This window comes from Triturus cristatus, chromosome 3_2 (assembly GCF_964204655.1).
Source record: "Triturus cristatus chromosome 3_2, aTriCri1.1, whole genome shotgun sequence".
Taxonomy (NCBI): Eukaryota; Metazoa; Chordata; class Amphibia; order Caudata; family Salamandridae; genus Triturus; species Triturus cristatus.
Window position 1 is genome coordinate 995,683,620 of NC_140584.1, and position 14,172 is coordinate 995,697,791.

The 14,172-nt window shown below is 43.0% G+C and overlaps 1 protein-coding gene across 2 annotated transcripts in view; it reads right to left on the minus strand.

The window, feature by feature from the left end:
• Window positions 1-7,825: 7,825 nt before the first annotated feature.
• Window positions 7,826-14,172, minus strand: part of SRRM3 (serine/arginine repetitive matrix 3) — a 361,844-nt gene continuing 355,497 nt past the window's right edge. For both annotated transcript variants that reach the window (XM_085649611.1, XM_085649610.1), the window contains one exon: window positions 7,826-13,252. In XM_085649611.1, the coding sequence (XP_085505737.1) occupies window positions 13,066-13,252 (187 nt within the window). In that variant the 3' untranslated portion in view covers window positions 7,826-13,065. The remainder of the gene's footprint in view (window positions 13,253-14,172) is intronic.

A 14,172-nucleotide genomic window follows, 5' to 3' on the forward strand; every position in this document is an offset into this window, starting at 1 on the left:
GCTCACGCAGGTACCGAAAACGGTGGTGATTTGGTTGGCCAGGGAGAGGTGGCATCTATCTTGATTCCCAGACTTTTCACCACCAAAGCTGGGGCTGGGGTGACACCCAGCTCGTCCGGCCAGAAATGGGAGTTCCAGGGATTGCTGTCATTAGTGACAGCCAACACCTCCATTTTGTCTGGGTTAATCTTGAGTGAGTTGGTGGTCATCCAACTAACCACAAATCTCAAAATATCTTTTACCCGAGCGTGGGCTTGAGGGCTGCTATCTATTTGGACAATGATTTGCGTATCGTCGGGGGGATAGTGTCGACCCCTGTGGAACACCGCAGGGAATAGACCCCCTTGGCTGATCATCGTGTGCACCGGAAGAAAGTGAGTCTCTACAACGCGTTGTGCGTGTCTTGGTGCCAACTGAGACCACAGGAAGGAGTGCCTGGTGAGCGTGCACTCGGACTCGACAAGGAGTCCCATTAGCGTTGTGTGTGTGGCCTCGTGCCAGTGGAGACTCAGAGGGTGCGGTGGTGAACGTGCACCCGGAGTAAAGTAATCTTGGGGGCGTGGGGTACGTGTGACCCGCAGCCACCTGAGACCTTCCTAACAGTCGCGGCCCGGACCGGCAGCCACGGAGGAGCTGAGCTGCCAAGCCAAGCCGCTGAGGCCCATTGAGAAAGTTCTGCACGGAAGGTCCAGTTCATGGAAGGAGAAGAGAAGAGTGGGGTCACGCTTCCAGGTAACGTGGATCACTAACTGGGCGGGGTGCGGGCTCGGAGGGACACTCTCTCGCATCTCAGTCCTTCTGACAACGTGAGCCTTTGCTTTGGCTCAGATTGGGGCCCATACTGACGAAAGGAGCGGCAGTACTGGGGGCCCAAGTAAGAAGATGTACTTTGTGTCATCGTTGATACGTGTGGGGGCAACTGTTATTGAAGAGGCTGATTGTCGTAATACACATTGCCAATTTTGCTGCTTACCTACTGTCTTATGACACCTGACATTATTTTTGCATAATGAAGTACACAATTGTAGCGCTACCCATTGCATTAATTCTCCCTTGCAAAGTACAGGATTGTTGTAGCCCGCATTGCATTATTCCTTCTTTGCAAAGTACATGATTGTAGCGGCCCACATTGCATTATTTCTTCATTGCAAAGTACGTGATTGGGGTGTGACGCATTGCATTATTCCTTCATTGCGCAGTACATTATTATAGCGGTACGCATTGCATTATTTCTCCCATTGCAAGGTACCGGGGTGTATCGTTACTCATTGTATGATTTCTCCTTTGCCTAGCACAGGATTGTATCGTTAAGTAGGGCATTATTGCTTGTTCATGGCAACGTGTGTGATTCTAGCATTACGACCAGCATAGCATTGGAAAGTGGTGGTTGGGATTTGAACCTACCAGCCAGTCGGAACGAATATTACACTTTATTCTATGTTGGCTTTTGTATCGTGTGGTCTGATCGTATATTGTTTTGTATAAGGTTTATACTCGTTTTAATCAACCTTGTGTGGAGTCCATTTGTGATGTCACCAGGGGATTGCTGTGGGTGTGGTTGCACATACTGAACACTCGTGCCTTGGAGATAGGCCTACTAGATTGGGAAACAAGGAAACCCTACCCACAAGGAGCCTGGGTATTATGTGCTGTAAGGAAACAATAGCTCATGCGGATTGATAATTAATAATATAGTATATAATCTAAAATAATGATCAAAGAAAAAGGGGATTATGAAAGATGTCAGAAGAAAAGGCAAAGCCATACACGTTGGATCTTTTTTATGAAGAATATTTTCCGTTTATATTTCTGAAATATTTACACAAAAAGTGGACATAAATTTACGATACAAATTAACATTAAACATACAAGTTACAAAATAGTGTCCCAATGAAAAAAACCTTACACAAAAAATTAACATAACATACAACATACAAACAAGGTTTCCATTACTCTTTACAAAGGCAATCACTAGTAATTAATAATTCAAATTAACAACACTTAATTAATGTAGGTGTTGATTGAGTGATTTGCCTATCGCGTCAACGGCGTTTCGACCCTATTCCAAGTTTAAAGGGTCTCGTCAGGACAGTCTAATATAGGGACACCTTAACGTCCAAAACTGGTCTAGCGTGTAAATGTACAGTGACACCGTGTTTAGAGTGAAAGGATAAAATACTCACAGGTACCCAGCCGGGTGCCCTGTGAGAGAAGACTCACACGGAGGCAGTTGCCCACTGTAATGCGATTCGGTTGTGAATATCACGTAAGATGAGGGTCCTTCCAGATACAGAACCTCCAAACTGCTATATTAACGAGTCCGATCAACTCATTTCTTCCTTTGCAGCGCTTCGTGGGATATTCAGAAACCCGGAAGGAAGAAATGAGTTGATCGGACTCGTTAATATAGCAGTTTGGAGGTTCTGTATCTGGAAGGACCCTCATCTTACGTGATATTCACAACCGAATCGCATTACAGTGGGCAACTGCCTCCGTGTGAGTCTTCTCTCACAGGGCACCCGGCTGGGTACCTGTGAGTATTTTATCCTTTCACTCTAAACACGGTGTCACTGTACATTTACACGCTAGACCAGTTTTGGACGTTAAGGTGTCCCTATATTAGACTGTCCTGACGAGACCCTTTAAACTTGGAATAGGGTCGAAACGCCGTTGACGCGATAGGCAAATCACTCAATCAACACCTACATTAATTAAGTGTTGTTAATTTGAATTATTAATTACTAGTGATTGCCTTTGTAAAGAGTAATGGAAACCTTGTTTGTATGTTGTATGTTATGTTAATTTTTTGTGTAAGGTTTTTTTCATTGGGACACTATTTTGTAACTTGTATGTTTAATGTTAATTTGTATCGTAAATTTATGTCCACTTTTTGTGTAAATATTTCAGAAATATAAACGGAAAATATTCTTCATAAAAAAGATCCAACGTGTATGGCTTTGCCTTTTCTTCTGACATCTTTCATAATCCCCTTTTTCTTTGATCATTATTTTAGATTATATACTATATTATTAAGTATCAATCCGTTGGAGATAGGCCTGACTGCTCGTGCCAAGCTACAAAGGGAGTGAGCAGGGCTATCTCAAACGGTGTCCTTTCTTGGCCTAACGTTGAGTGGGGAGCCCCGGGTCTCGCACTGGGTGACAGTAGTGCGGGACTGGGACTCCGGCTTCCAACACCACTCTACTCAGAATGATGCTTTGCACCACAAAAGGGAGGAAGCGGGGTAGTAGCAAAGGTCATATTTTATGAAGTGTCCTCATTAATCCAAGGCAAAAGGAGGAAAGTCTATTGACATGACTAGAGAGTAATAAATCATTATTCACATAGATTCTCAAATTCTGAACAGATGCCTTAATAATCGAAATTGAGTTATCCTAAGGCGGCCAAAAGTCCACTGCAAAAGGAAGCAGAAAAGACCCTGCGAAACAGGACTTGACCTCAGTCTTATGCCTGTTAAATTTAAAGTGTCAACTCTCAACCAATGAGAAATATTGAGTATACCATCATGAGAAGAAGCATTTGGGGAGTGTGAAGTGTAGTCTAACATCCAGGATGCCTATGGACAGTCCCATGAATTGTTATCTTTGAGAGAGGGCTGACAGAAAGAGCAGTGAGTATATCTTGAGGGAAATAATTTTTTTTAATAAAATCTGTAGTTTTGACAAGGACATTTTTTTAAGAATGTTGTAGGAAAACATATGGAAGCTTATTTAAGATGTTTTTGCTTGCAAAACATCACCTATGAAAAAGGATGTTAAATCGACCCGAAAGTGCAATAACTTAGTCAGGCTTGTGTGGGAAGATCATTTAGGTAAGATGAGGGCAACACAGAGGCTCCTGGTAGACCCCTCGGTGGCCAGGTCGCAAAAGAGTTGTGGAGGATTAGTGAGAGATTTTACAGAGTGCTTGAGTAATGGCACGGGTAAACTTATTGGGGTCTATTCACAAGTTACATTTTGTAGTACTTTAGTATTACTACAATAGTACAACTAAAATGCAATAAGATGTGATTACAAAACACGTTTGTGTAAATCTCCAATTCAACCTCTCCTATCTTCTCTATGGTGAGATTCTCACACATGTACGTTTACTACTTAGTAGTAAATATGAGAGGGACCAGGGAGAGTTGCTGGAAAAGGGACATACTTACTACTATGGGAGGAGTTTAAGAAGGGGTAATGAGTGGTTCAGTGAGTGTTAGGAAGCGATTTAGGGAGGGACATGCACCCACCTGCAAAAGAGTAAACCCATTGCTATTCATAAACTGCACTTCTAAAGTTACTACTGCCAAAAAGCGACCCAAAAAATTAGTAAATTACTTCAGGTCAGAATTAAGTCCAGCACCACACATGGATAAGCACTAGTACTGCAAGACTCCCCCATATAAAATAAAGGAGGAAGGGACTTAAAATAATACCCCACAGCAAATAATGTTACATTAAATTAAGTTATTACAATGGTTACAATATAAATAAATATTATGTTGAACAAATCTAAAAGTAAAACGTATTTATTATTTAGTTATATATTTTGACAACAGAAGTTTTAGAATTTATAAATTAATGTAACACTCATTTTTATTAAAATAAAACTGTTAATTAGTTCTATACATCCTGTTTAATAATTACTAATGCATACTACAAAAATAAATTATTTTACTTGAGGTGGAACTTTATTATTTAATTTAACTTTCTGAAAAATAATTTGTATTTGTATTTAGTAGTGTTATATTAATTACATGTTTAATTCAAAATTAAGTTAATAGTGTTGCATCATTTTGTATTTTAAATTAAATATACAAAATTAATTTACATTAATATGTAACACAAAAGTGTTGTTACAATTTTATTATAAATTATTATAAAGGTGTTTCATTTTCCCTATACTTTACCAAAGGGAGACTCCGTCTCGCCTATGCTGCGCGCATGCGTTGCTTAGGAGGAGACTTTTAGGAATCAATTCGCTTTTTCTGCCAAAAACGTGCACACTTTGCATTGCTTTCAATGGCAATGCATGCACGTTTGGCGATTCCCTTGCGGGAGCGAACTTTGAGCCCATCTGTTTGTAATTAACTTTCAAACAGACGCTCGCTCCCGCAAGGGAAACAGGCGCAGGCCTCCTCCTCTCTCCCCTCTCCCTGCTGCCTCCTCCTCTCCTCGTCAAACTTGTTTTATTTTGCAGCACAGCATTCCTTAGTGTCAAAATATGTGCAGCATCCTTTGATGCAAAAACAACCATCCGTTTCTAGCAGTCAAGTGGCAAAATGCTTCCTATGAAGGCAGGCACTTTAACGTCTCGCATAGGAGTAGTAAGCTCTATAAATATTACAATACAATAGAAAAATACACACTTGTTAAAATAAAAACACGTTAAATGAGGTCTCTCCATCATGCAGCATAACGGCATCACACTGACCGAATAGAAAAAATGCCATGTTGATGAAATTAGTTCCGTATGAAACTCATTTCTCACAATCGTGCAGATAGCAGGAACCCAGCAGAGTGGATAACGGAGAACCAAAACAAAGCGGAGAAATATACGCCATGGCCGTCGCCACCACCTCTGCCTCACCTTTAATTCCGCAGTCCGGAAGGCTCCAGTCCCTAAGTATCCATATCCAAGCAGGGGAGCGACGCTGGGGAACGGCGATCGGAGAAGACAATTTTGTTTACTGTGGGTCCGATGCACGGAAGACTAGGGCCGCGCTTTTATGCTTCAGCCACTGCCATCGACTCTTCCTCTGCAGTATGAGGGAGGGGGTGTGCCATCTACAGGGCAAAACAGGGGAGGCTCGCCCAGGCCTGCCAGGCTACCTCAGTAGAGGAAAAGAGCTAGAAAACGGGCTACGCTTTGTTACCCCCTGACACTGGGTTTCTTAGAGGCTCACTCCTGCGGCTTATTATAATAATCCCTGGACAGGCCTCCCGCCCATGCCAATGAGAAGTCAATTTTGATCACCGGTTGCGCGCTCTCCTCTCAAGCACCACGAGCATCGATATAGAATCAAGTGATTATATAAAAAGGTTTCCTCCAAACTGTGCCATTTGACGTGCAGCAGAATCTAGCTTTGGGGCAGACACAGGAGCGCTATGCCTATGCTTAACCAATTTGTGATTCAAAGGATAGAACTTTTGGGGTAGGAGGATGCCCAAGAGTCTTGATTTCAAACTGTGAAAAGCTCTTACCAGTCCACTCAGGGCTCGAGGCCTATTCCAGCACATTCAGAACTTTCGCGAAAACTATGTCTGGGTGAAATTGGAATTACAATGACAAATTAACCGAAGTTCACATTTCCCAAAATGCAATTTCGCCTGAAGTATAGTGGTTTGCGATGAAAATGTCAAATCAGTCTGCAGTATGTCTTCGTGGGGAAAGAAAAGGGATGTAAGATATCCCCAAACCACACCCTTTCGTGGTAAAAATCAACATTTTGCATAATTTTCATGGGATTTTACAAGCAAAAAAATACATTATTTCACACACCACCTACATTAATTCAGCTCATTGAGAACGTATAGCGTCTAGAGACGGTTTCATGTACAGGCGCTATTAAAACGAGCATTGGCGTAGCCAATAGGTCTTGCCTTTGGGACCTTATAAGTGTTTAGTTATCCAGCATAATATCCTTGGTGCAACAACATCAACTGTTGCATGGCTAAACACTTATAAGGTCCCAAAGGCGAGACCTATTGGCTATGCCAATGCTTGTTATTAGGGAGGTAGGGACTATTAAGTCCCTACCTCTCTTATTTTCTATGAGAGGGTGTTGCAATGCCTGTTGTTGGCCATGTGTGGTGCTGGAAATATTACTGTTTCTTTTTGGCATTAGTAACTTCGACTCATAAGTTTGAGGAGATGGAGATATGTAAGTCGAAACTTTTGACTAGTTTTACCCTCAGATTTTGTAACTAGGCAACAGTGATAAAGTTACTCAAATGTGTAAGAGTAAATTGCACATGTACGTTACTCACAAGTGTAAGTTACCTTTGTGAATAGCTCCCATTGTGTTCCAGTGGGTGGAGTGTGTTAAAATTGCTTAACTGAATGCCAAGAGTGGAGTGGTTGAGTGGTTACTTTGATTTACCATAGGATTTCATAAGAGTAAATAAAATTCTTAGAGAAATATACTCATAATTTGAAGTAACAGGTGCCAGTCAGGAGATTGTCAACTATCTCATAAAATGTCTAAAAGGAAAAACTCAGATATCCGCCTTCTTCAACATAGGCTCTATCAGTCAAGCAGAGCAGAATTACCATATGGAATTCCCCTCCACCTGGTTGTGAGTGCACTAGTTCCACCACACTCTTTTTTCCAAGGTGTAGGAACAACGCACCACATTTTATTGGGTGGCAATTCTGCCAAAACGACTTGTCCCCCAATTTGTTTTTTGGCAGGGGCAATTAATGCTTCCCCTACCAGACCTTATCTGCCCCTTTCCCTCCCTTACTGCCCCCACACACACACCCTGCTCAAAGGTGGTAAATATATGCAGGACCCACATGGATTTTGATATTTAGTGTGGTTTTATGACAGATTAGCTCAGTTCCATGCAGTAATTCCCCATTCCACAAGGTTCAACTCGTAATTGCACTGTACTGATGTGTTGTTACTGCCTGGTAATGTAAATTTCACATTCAGTGCCAGTGCCATGCAACTTGTAATCAGGCCCTTAGTGCTCAAGTACAATGCGAATAATCAGTATATTTGCATTCATTCTTGTCTGCTGTGTCGCTGCACTTGCAATATGCACATTCATTATGGAAGAAAATAATGTAAAATTGAAAAAAAACACACAGCCATTAGTACATTACAATATATTTATATACACTGTATACTTTTATCATCATTGGGCCAGCTTCACATGTCAACATGTTGGACTCAAAATTCGACCCACCCTAAAAAATAAATATAAAATTAAATAATAAAGATTAAATAAACATCTGTGTTATATTTTAGTTTTCCAGCAAAGTATTTGTTCTTGTGAGCATCCTCCAGGGTGCCATGAAACAGGCCTGGAAACAGCACGAGGAAGACTACGAGGATCATAAATAGATTGAAATGATGCTTTAGAGATCTTCAAACATGTGGAAGCCATCTTAGGGTCAGAACAAAAGCTACTGTCTACTGTGGACAGTGGTTTTTGGCCTGGCCCTGTGATGGCTGCTGCCCAAGACGTGGCCTGTACACGCATAGCTATACACCTGCCAATGTTTAAAAGCTCCCGTCAGGGAGATAATGTAATCTTTTATTGACGCACATTGGTGGAACAGATTTCTTTTTAATGGAGAAAGAGTGAATCATTAAATATGGGTGGAAAAATCGAAATACTTGCATTTTAGGGACAGTTGTAAAATGTGCTTGACCACTTAGGAGTCTGCGGTCTATGAAGAGAGCCCTTCATTCAATATTCAACACTTATTTGAGATGTCAAACTAAACTTATCTGTGGTCATGGATTTTGGTAGTAACAACTTATCCCCTACTTTCAACTCCTGGGACTCTGGTCATGGAAGCCCTGGCTGAGAAATGACAGGAGATGTAGATGTGTCTTGAGTTAGCACCAGGTTGGGAGACCCTCAAGCTTTCGGTTTCACTGAATCAGCAGACAAAGATAAACAGAGAAACTGTTTTCAAGAGACCCCATAGGAGGGGGATTGAGACTTGACTCAAAGCTTCAATATGCACCAAAGACTCCTGAGCCCATTTCCCATTCAGGGGTCAGCCAAGCGTTTGCGAGGCATTGCCTTGACACTGGCTATGTAAATAACTCCTATTTAGATGAATCAAATGAAAACATATCTCATGTAGATGTCCTGAAACATAACTCGGATGGACCAGTGGTGGGCACCACTGATTGATGCACAGCAATTTTGCAGTCGTGCGTTTGTCGTGTAGTCTGAACCACCAGGGATATGAAAGCTGCGGTGGCAGGACTTTAACCCAAAGACTGGAGCGATGTTCCATGAGTAGCCAGACCATATTTCAGAAGCTGTAAGCGATTTTTAATAGAAGCGAAGTGAGATTGAACGAGCAATGCAGCATCTGCTCAGTAGAAGCTAAAATGGATTTTGTAAAAGTTACCCCAACACTTTCTGAGCAGTGGAGTGTAATTTATTGAGTGTAGAAATAGTTTTTTTAGGGGCGTGGTAGAGCAATGCTTAATTTGAGCCAGTGGTTTCCGGTGCTTGGCACTGGCACATGATTATCAGCACCAGGGCTTGTAATAGTCTGCCACATGTTGGCACTGTTCTGTCTAATTTAGAGATGAGCACAACAACAGTTGTTTATTAATTCAATATACATTAAAAATGACTATTGACTGCCGCCCAAGCCATTCTTATAGGCCTGGAGTAGGCTGAATTGTCACCCTTGTAGGAGTGTGACGATTAATAATTGTGTTGGTACTGGCATTGGCAGCGCTAGCAGGGGCAATGTCTGGTGCAAGCTGCAGTGGTCTCCAGATGTTGGCCCTGGCACTTACTTTTTTTCACAAATTAAGCACTGCGGTAGAGTAACATTTTTAGATGGGCATGTGACATTTTGTGAGCGCTGGCATGGCATTTAGTGAGATGAGAAGTGACAGTTTGTGACACTAAAATGTGGAATCATTATTCAGCAATAGGAGAGGAAACACGTAAATCAGGCGAGAAATAAGTTGTTCACTAGAATCTGTTATTACTGAGCATTTGTATGACATGTCCTGGGGCAGTGCTACTCGTTGCAGCCCTTCAAATTCAACAGATCTGAATTAACGTGATTCAAATTAGACATCTTTTATTCTTCTAGTACTGTAACGAGATTTGGTAAGTGATGGGATGACGTCTTTCTAAAACATCTTGACAAAAATAAATAGATAAATGAATTAATAAATATATAGGGTGGCGGTTCGTGATAAGTGATGTGGTGCAGTTGTGTTATTTCGGGCGCAGTGGCACCCCACTTCAAGTTTAAGGTCGGGTTTGGCTTGCCACCTGCCTTTCCTTTAACAGTAATCACACATGCAGATATTTGCTAAGGTTGAGGGCATTTTACCATTTTTGGACGTTAAACATTGGGTGTTGCTTTGTAGCACCGTTGACCAAATATAGAATAAACCTGGACAGCAAACATGCAGATTGCGAACCGCCTCTCCCCTGAAACTGTTTTTGAGCAGAACTCATGGGCTTCTGTCCTGAAGGACAGCCACCCGATCAGAAACCTTGACCTCTTATCTCGTGGGAGTGTCCACTGTTGCTTGTGGTTGTCCATTAGTGGAACCCATAGCCTCTGTTCTTGGCACTGTTGCATAGAAGAAACATAGGTGCTGGTGACCGGATGCCCTGTGTTCCTAGGTACTTCCCCCTGATTACAAGGCCTGGTTCCCTATGAATCTCTCCTTAATTGAACCCACAGCCGCTGTGTCAGAAATATAAGGCAACGGTCCCTTGGATTCTCCCCTTAGCTGAACTCATGACCGTCCGTACCCTGGTACACTACCAGGTTGTCGAGTTACCTAATTCAGTTCCATGGCCTTCTGTCCACTGGGAAGTCTCCTTAGTAGACCCCACGGCCTTCTGTCCTTGGCGCTGTCCCATTGAAGAACACATAGTCTGCTGTCCAATTACCCCATCCTCAAATTAGGACCTATGTGCCCCTCGCAGTGCCCATGGCCTCCTGTTCTTGGGACTGTCCCTAAGCATAAACCCTCCTATTCAGCCCCGAGCCGAATGCATGACTCACTGTCTCCTGAGACCATTCTCCAGAAGCGTCTATACCTTGTCCCCTGGGTCTGTCCTCTAATTGACCCCAGTGGCTTCCAGCTCACTTCTTCATGGAGAAGAAGCACTGTGTATGTGCTGTAAGTGTTAGTGTGAGGGCATCTTGGCCATATTCATCTTGTTAACTTTCCGTCAAGCCATCTCTTAGCTGTTAGGAGCCAAGGCCTAACCAGTGTGGATAATAGCCTTAATTTCATTTTCTGGGGGAAGAGTAGGGCTTTTTTGTTCGCCTGAGGCTCCCAAGAATGAATCCCATGTCTCCGGATGGGACTCTGTGCAAGAACAAATGGACTGGCAGGAGGCAAATGCAGGCAAATGTTCATATGCTGGAATAGAGAACTCCGGAAGTGGCTCCCTGGATCAAAATCTGGGTATCGGAATACAGATGCCTACTCATGATTCGAAGTTCTTGAAATTGTCCATTCGGAAAAGAAGGCTTTGTCCTGAGTGGGAACGTTGCTCTTGTCCCACATGGTTCTCCCCCTTTGTTTTGTTGAAAGTGCTGATGCGGCTTCACAATCATCCCACTCACACATCAAAAATAAATAAATAAATAATAAATTTAAATAACCTTAACCGAATAAATTAGCATACATAAATAAAGCTAGCCAGTCATTTTGTCCAATTCGGACACAGAAAATGCAGAAAGACCCAACCCCAGTTACTGTGAAGGGGAAAGTGATGTCTATAATATTACATCTGTCTGTTTCCTTTTGGGTTTGTTCATTGCAATAAAAGACCCCCAAAATCCATGATCAATAAGCTACCCTACCTAAACCTATCCCTCAAAAGAAGTCCTTAAGCTCACACCAGCAGGCAGCACCCGCCATCTGGGAATACAAGAGTACACATTATCTGTGAAGGTGATGAATAAAAGCACCTGTCATTTAATGAGGACACCTTCTCAGGTACCATTTCAACTCAATGCCCACCCATTTTTCCCTATCGAGTCTTTCTCATCAATGCATTATGTATAATTCCAAAGTCTGGTTATCTGAAACTCTACCCTAATCACTTTATTGAAGTGGAAAACCCGGGCAAGTCAACAGCTTGTATCTCCACTTAAAGGCTTATGCTGGGTCTGAAACTGAGGGGCAAATGGATCAGACAACATTGCGGGTTAAAATTCAATGGGGATGTCAAGTTTGGTCATTGCACAATCACCTCAAGCTGAAGAATACTCAAACAGCTAAATTCAGCATGGCAGTTCGGCCAGCTGTGGAGACTTATCATATTCTGTCATTGAAGGGTTAAGCTCAAAAGTTCCTCCTTCTGCATCAAAACCCTTTGCAATTCTAGGATTGGCCACTGCAGGGCCATAAAGAAGCAGTATGACTGGGAGTACCTTGGTCTAGGCCAGACTCCATCTGTCTATCCAGCTTAGTCTACTGCTTTCACTGGGTGGGGTTGCAGCCGGCATTCTTCACTGAAATGGCTCCAGCAGTCAGCAAATTGGAATGCAGGCCTGTAGCATGGCTCAGGGCAGCAGTCACCATCCTATAGCAATGCTGGCTCATATTTACCTCTTGGGCATCTTTTTAGGTTTTTGTCCTGTGGATCATCACAGCTGGGTAACAACAGGAACTGAGATCCCATTGGACAGCCTTTTAAGGGCAGTAATCAGTCGTTGGGCACTATAAGCCGTACAGCACCATAGCTGCAAGGCACCGATCCCTCTATCCATGCCAAAGGAGTAATTATTATTCTCCACTCCCAATCCTCGGTGTCCCCATTAAGTGACTTCTGATTTGCATATGTCAAAAAGAGTGCTATTGATGTGCCTGAGCATGAGTTCACAGACAGGCTTTTGAGCACCCTCGGTTTACTTCTACAAAGATGAGGCGGTACCATGATGACCTCCCCCAAGCAGAAGCCCACCATGGCCTTCACCACGGATCTTCATCACCAACACACCCTTCATCAACCTGCCACTCCAGACTGGAGACTTCTCGAGCCACAAATCGAATTATGCACTGTATCCAAAGATGCTGTGAGACAACTCGATCCACAGCGACGTCTGAAACAGTCAACACTCTCTTGTTGCATTTGCGGTAGACTCCAGTCTAATTGCATGTATTATGGTGCAGTTGTACCAGCCCACACCCATGGTTGTGACTTCTTCTCAGTACCTTCACAAAGTCTCTCTGTACTGTCCAGGACCTTAGCACATGGGAAAATTTAGGGGACCTGGGTGGGTGTTTGTGAGCGACACGCGGCAGTGGGGCAAATGGTAGGTGAATCAGATTGCCAGCTGCACTCCTGGGCTTAGGCCCTCACTCAAAGCGTCTCAAAACCCGGTGCTCTCCGAGCTGCTCCTGCTGTTGTTGCTGAGGCTGCGACTGCGCGAGCGACTGCGGCTGTAACTGCTGTAGCTGTCGTAGCTTCGGCTCCGGCTGCGGCTGTCGGAGTAGCTGCTGAGGGAGCTGGAAGATGATGGGCTGGGCCTGTAGTAAGGGATTGGCCGCTTGCGGGCACTGTAAGTGAAAGAGATAAGTCAGAATACTGCGAAGGAGAGAGAGCACAAAACACAAGGATGGTAGACTTGAATACCTGGGAGCAAAGCTATGGAAAGGCACTCATTGGTGTCGCTGTGGAGAGCAACCAGAGCATGCACTGTCTCCTTGCATCTGTACTCTAGAATTATAATCAGATTTTCGATAGCCATACCCAAAGAAGGCCAGATACTCGAAACCGCACTGTGACTGTTCATAAGAGTCATGATTTAGCATACTTATACAGCAGAAATCTTAAGAGTCTGATCGCAAACCAATATGAGAATACAAAACCTCTTTTGCACTTCCACACAGACATGACATGATCTAATTAACGCCTAAAAGGAATACTGCACAAAATACTCAAATTTTCACTAGCTTTCTGTATATTTCTTATGATGTGGATGTGCATTACACCCTCTTTTTGTTTTCTTTCAGCAGCTTTTACTGAGTACACCGTAATCATAGAACTAAGGATGTGTAAACTGTTGTCTGTGTGTGTGTGTATCTGCACACAGATGATACATCTACACAATACTCAAACAGTTAGTCTGCGTGGAACATGTGTGTCTCTAGTGCGGCATAGAGGGCAAAGACTGGACTGGTCGACTAGAACGTGGCCTGGGGGACTGCCAATGGCTGAGACTTTTACAAGCATCCCACCAATCGTCTTTACATACATTACAGTGGACATGCACAAACACACACACACTCCTACAAATGGTTCACCTATTTTGTGCATATGTTTACGGGCTGTAACGGTAATATATGCAACTTGAACTGATGTTACACCTATTGTATATGCTTTGTGTATGTGAGGGAAGCTTGAGCTCTTGCTACATATGCACGTATCTTTCCAAAGTGTGTAAGGGATCCTGGCAAGGCAGCACTGCCTATTACCT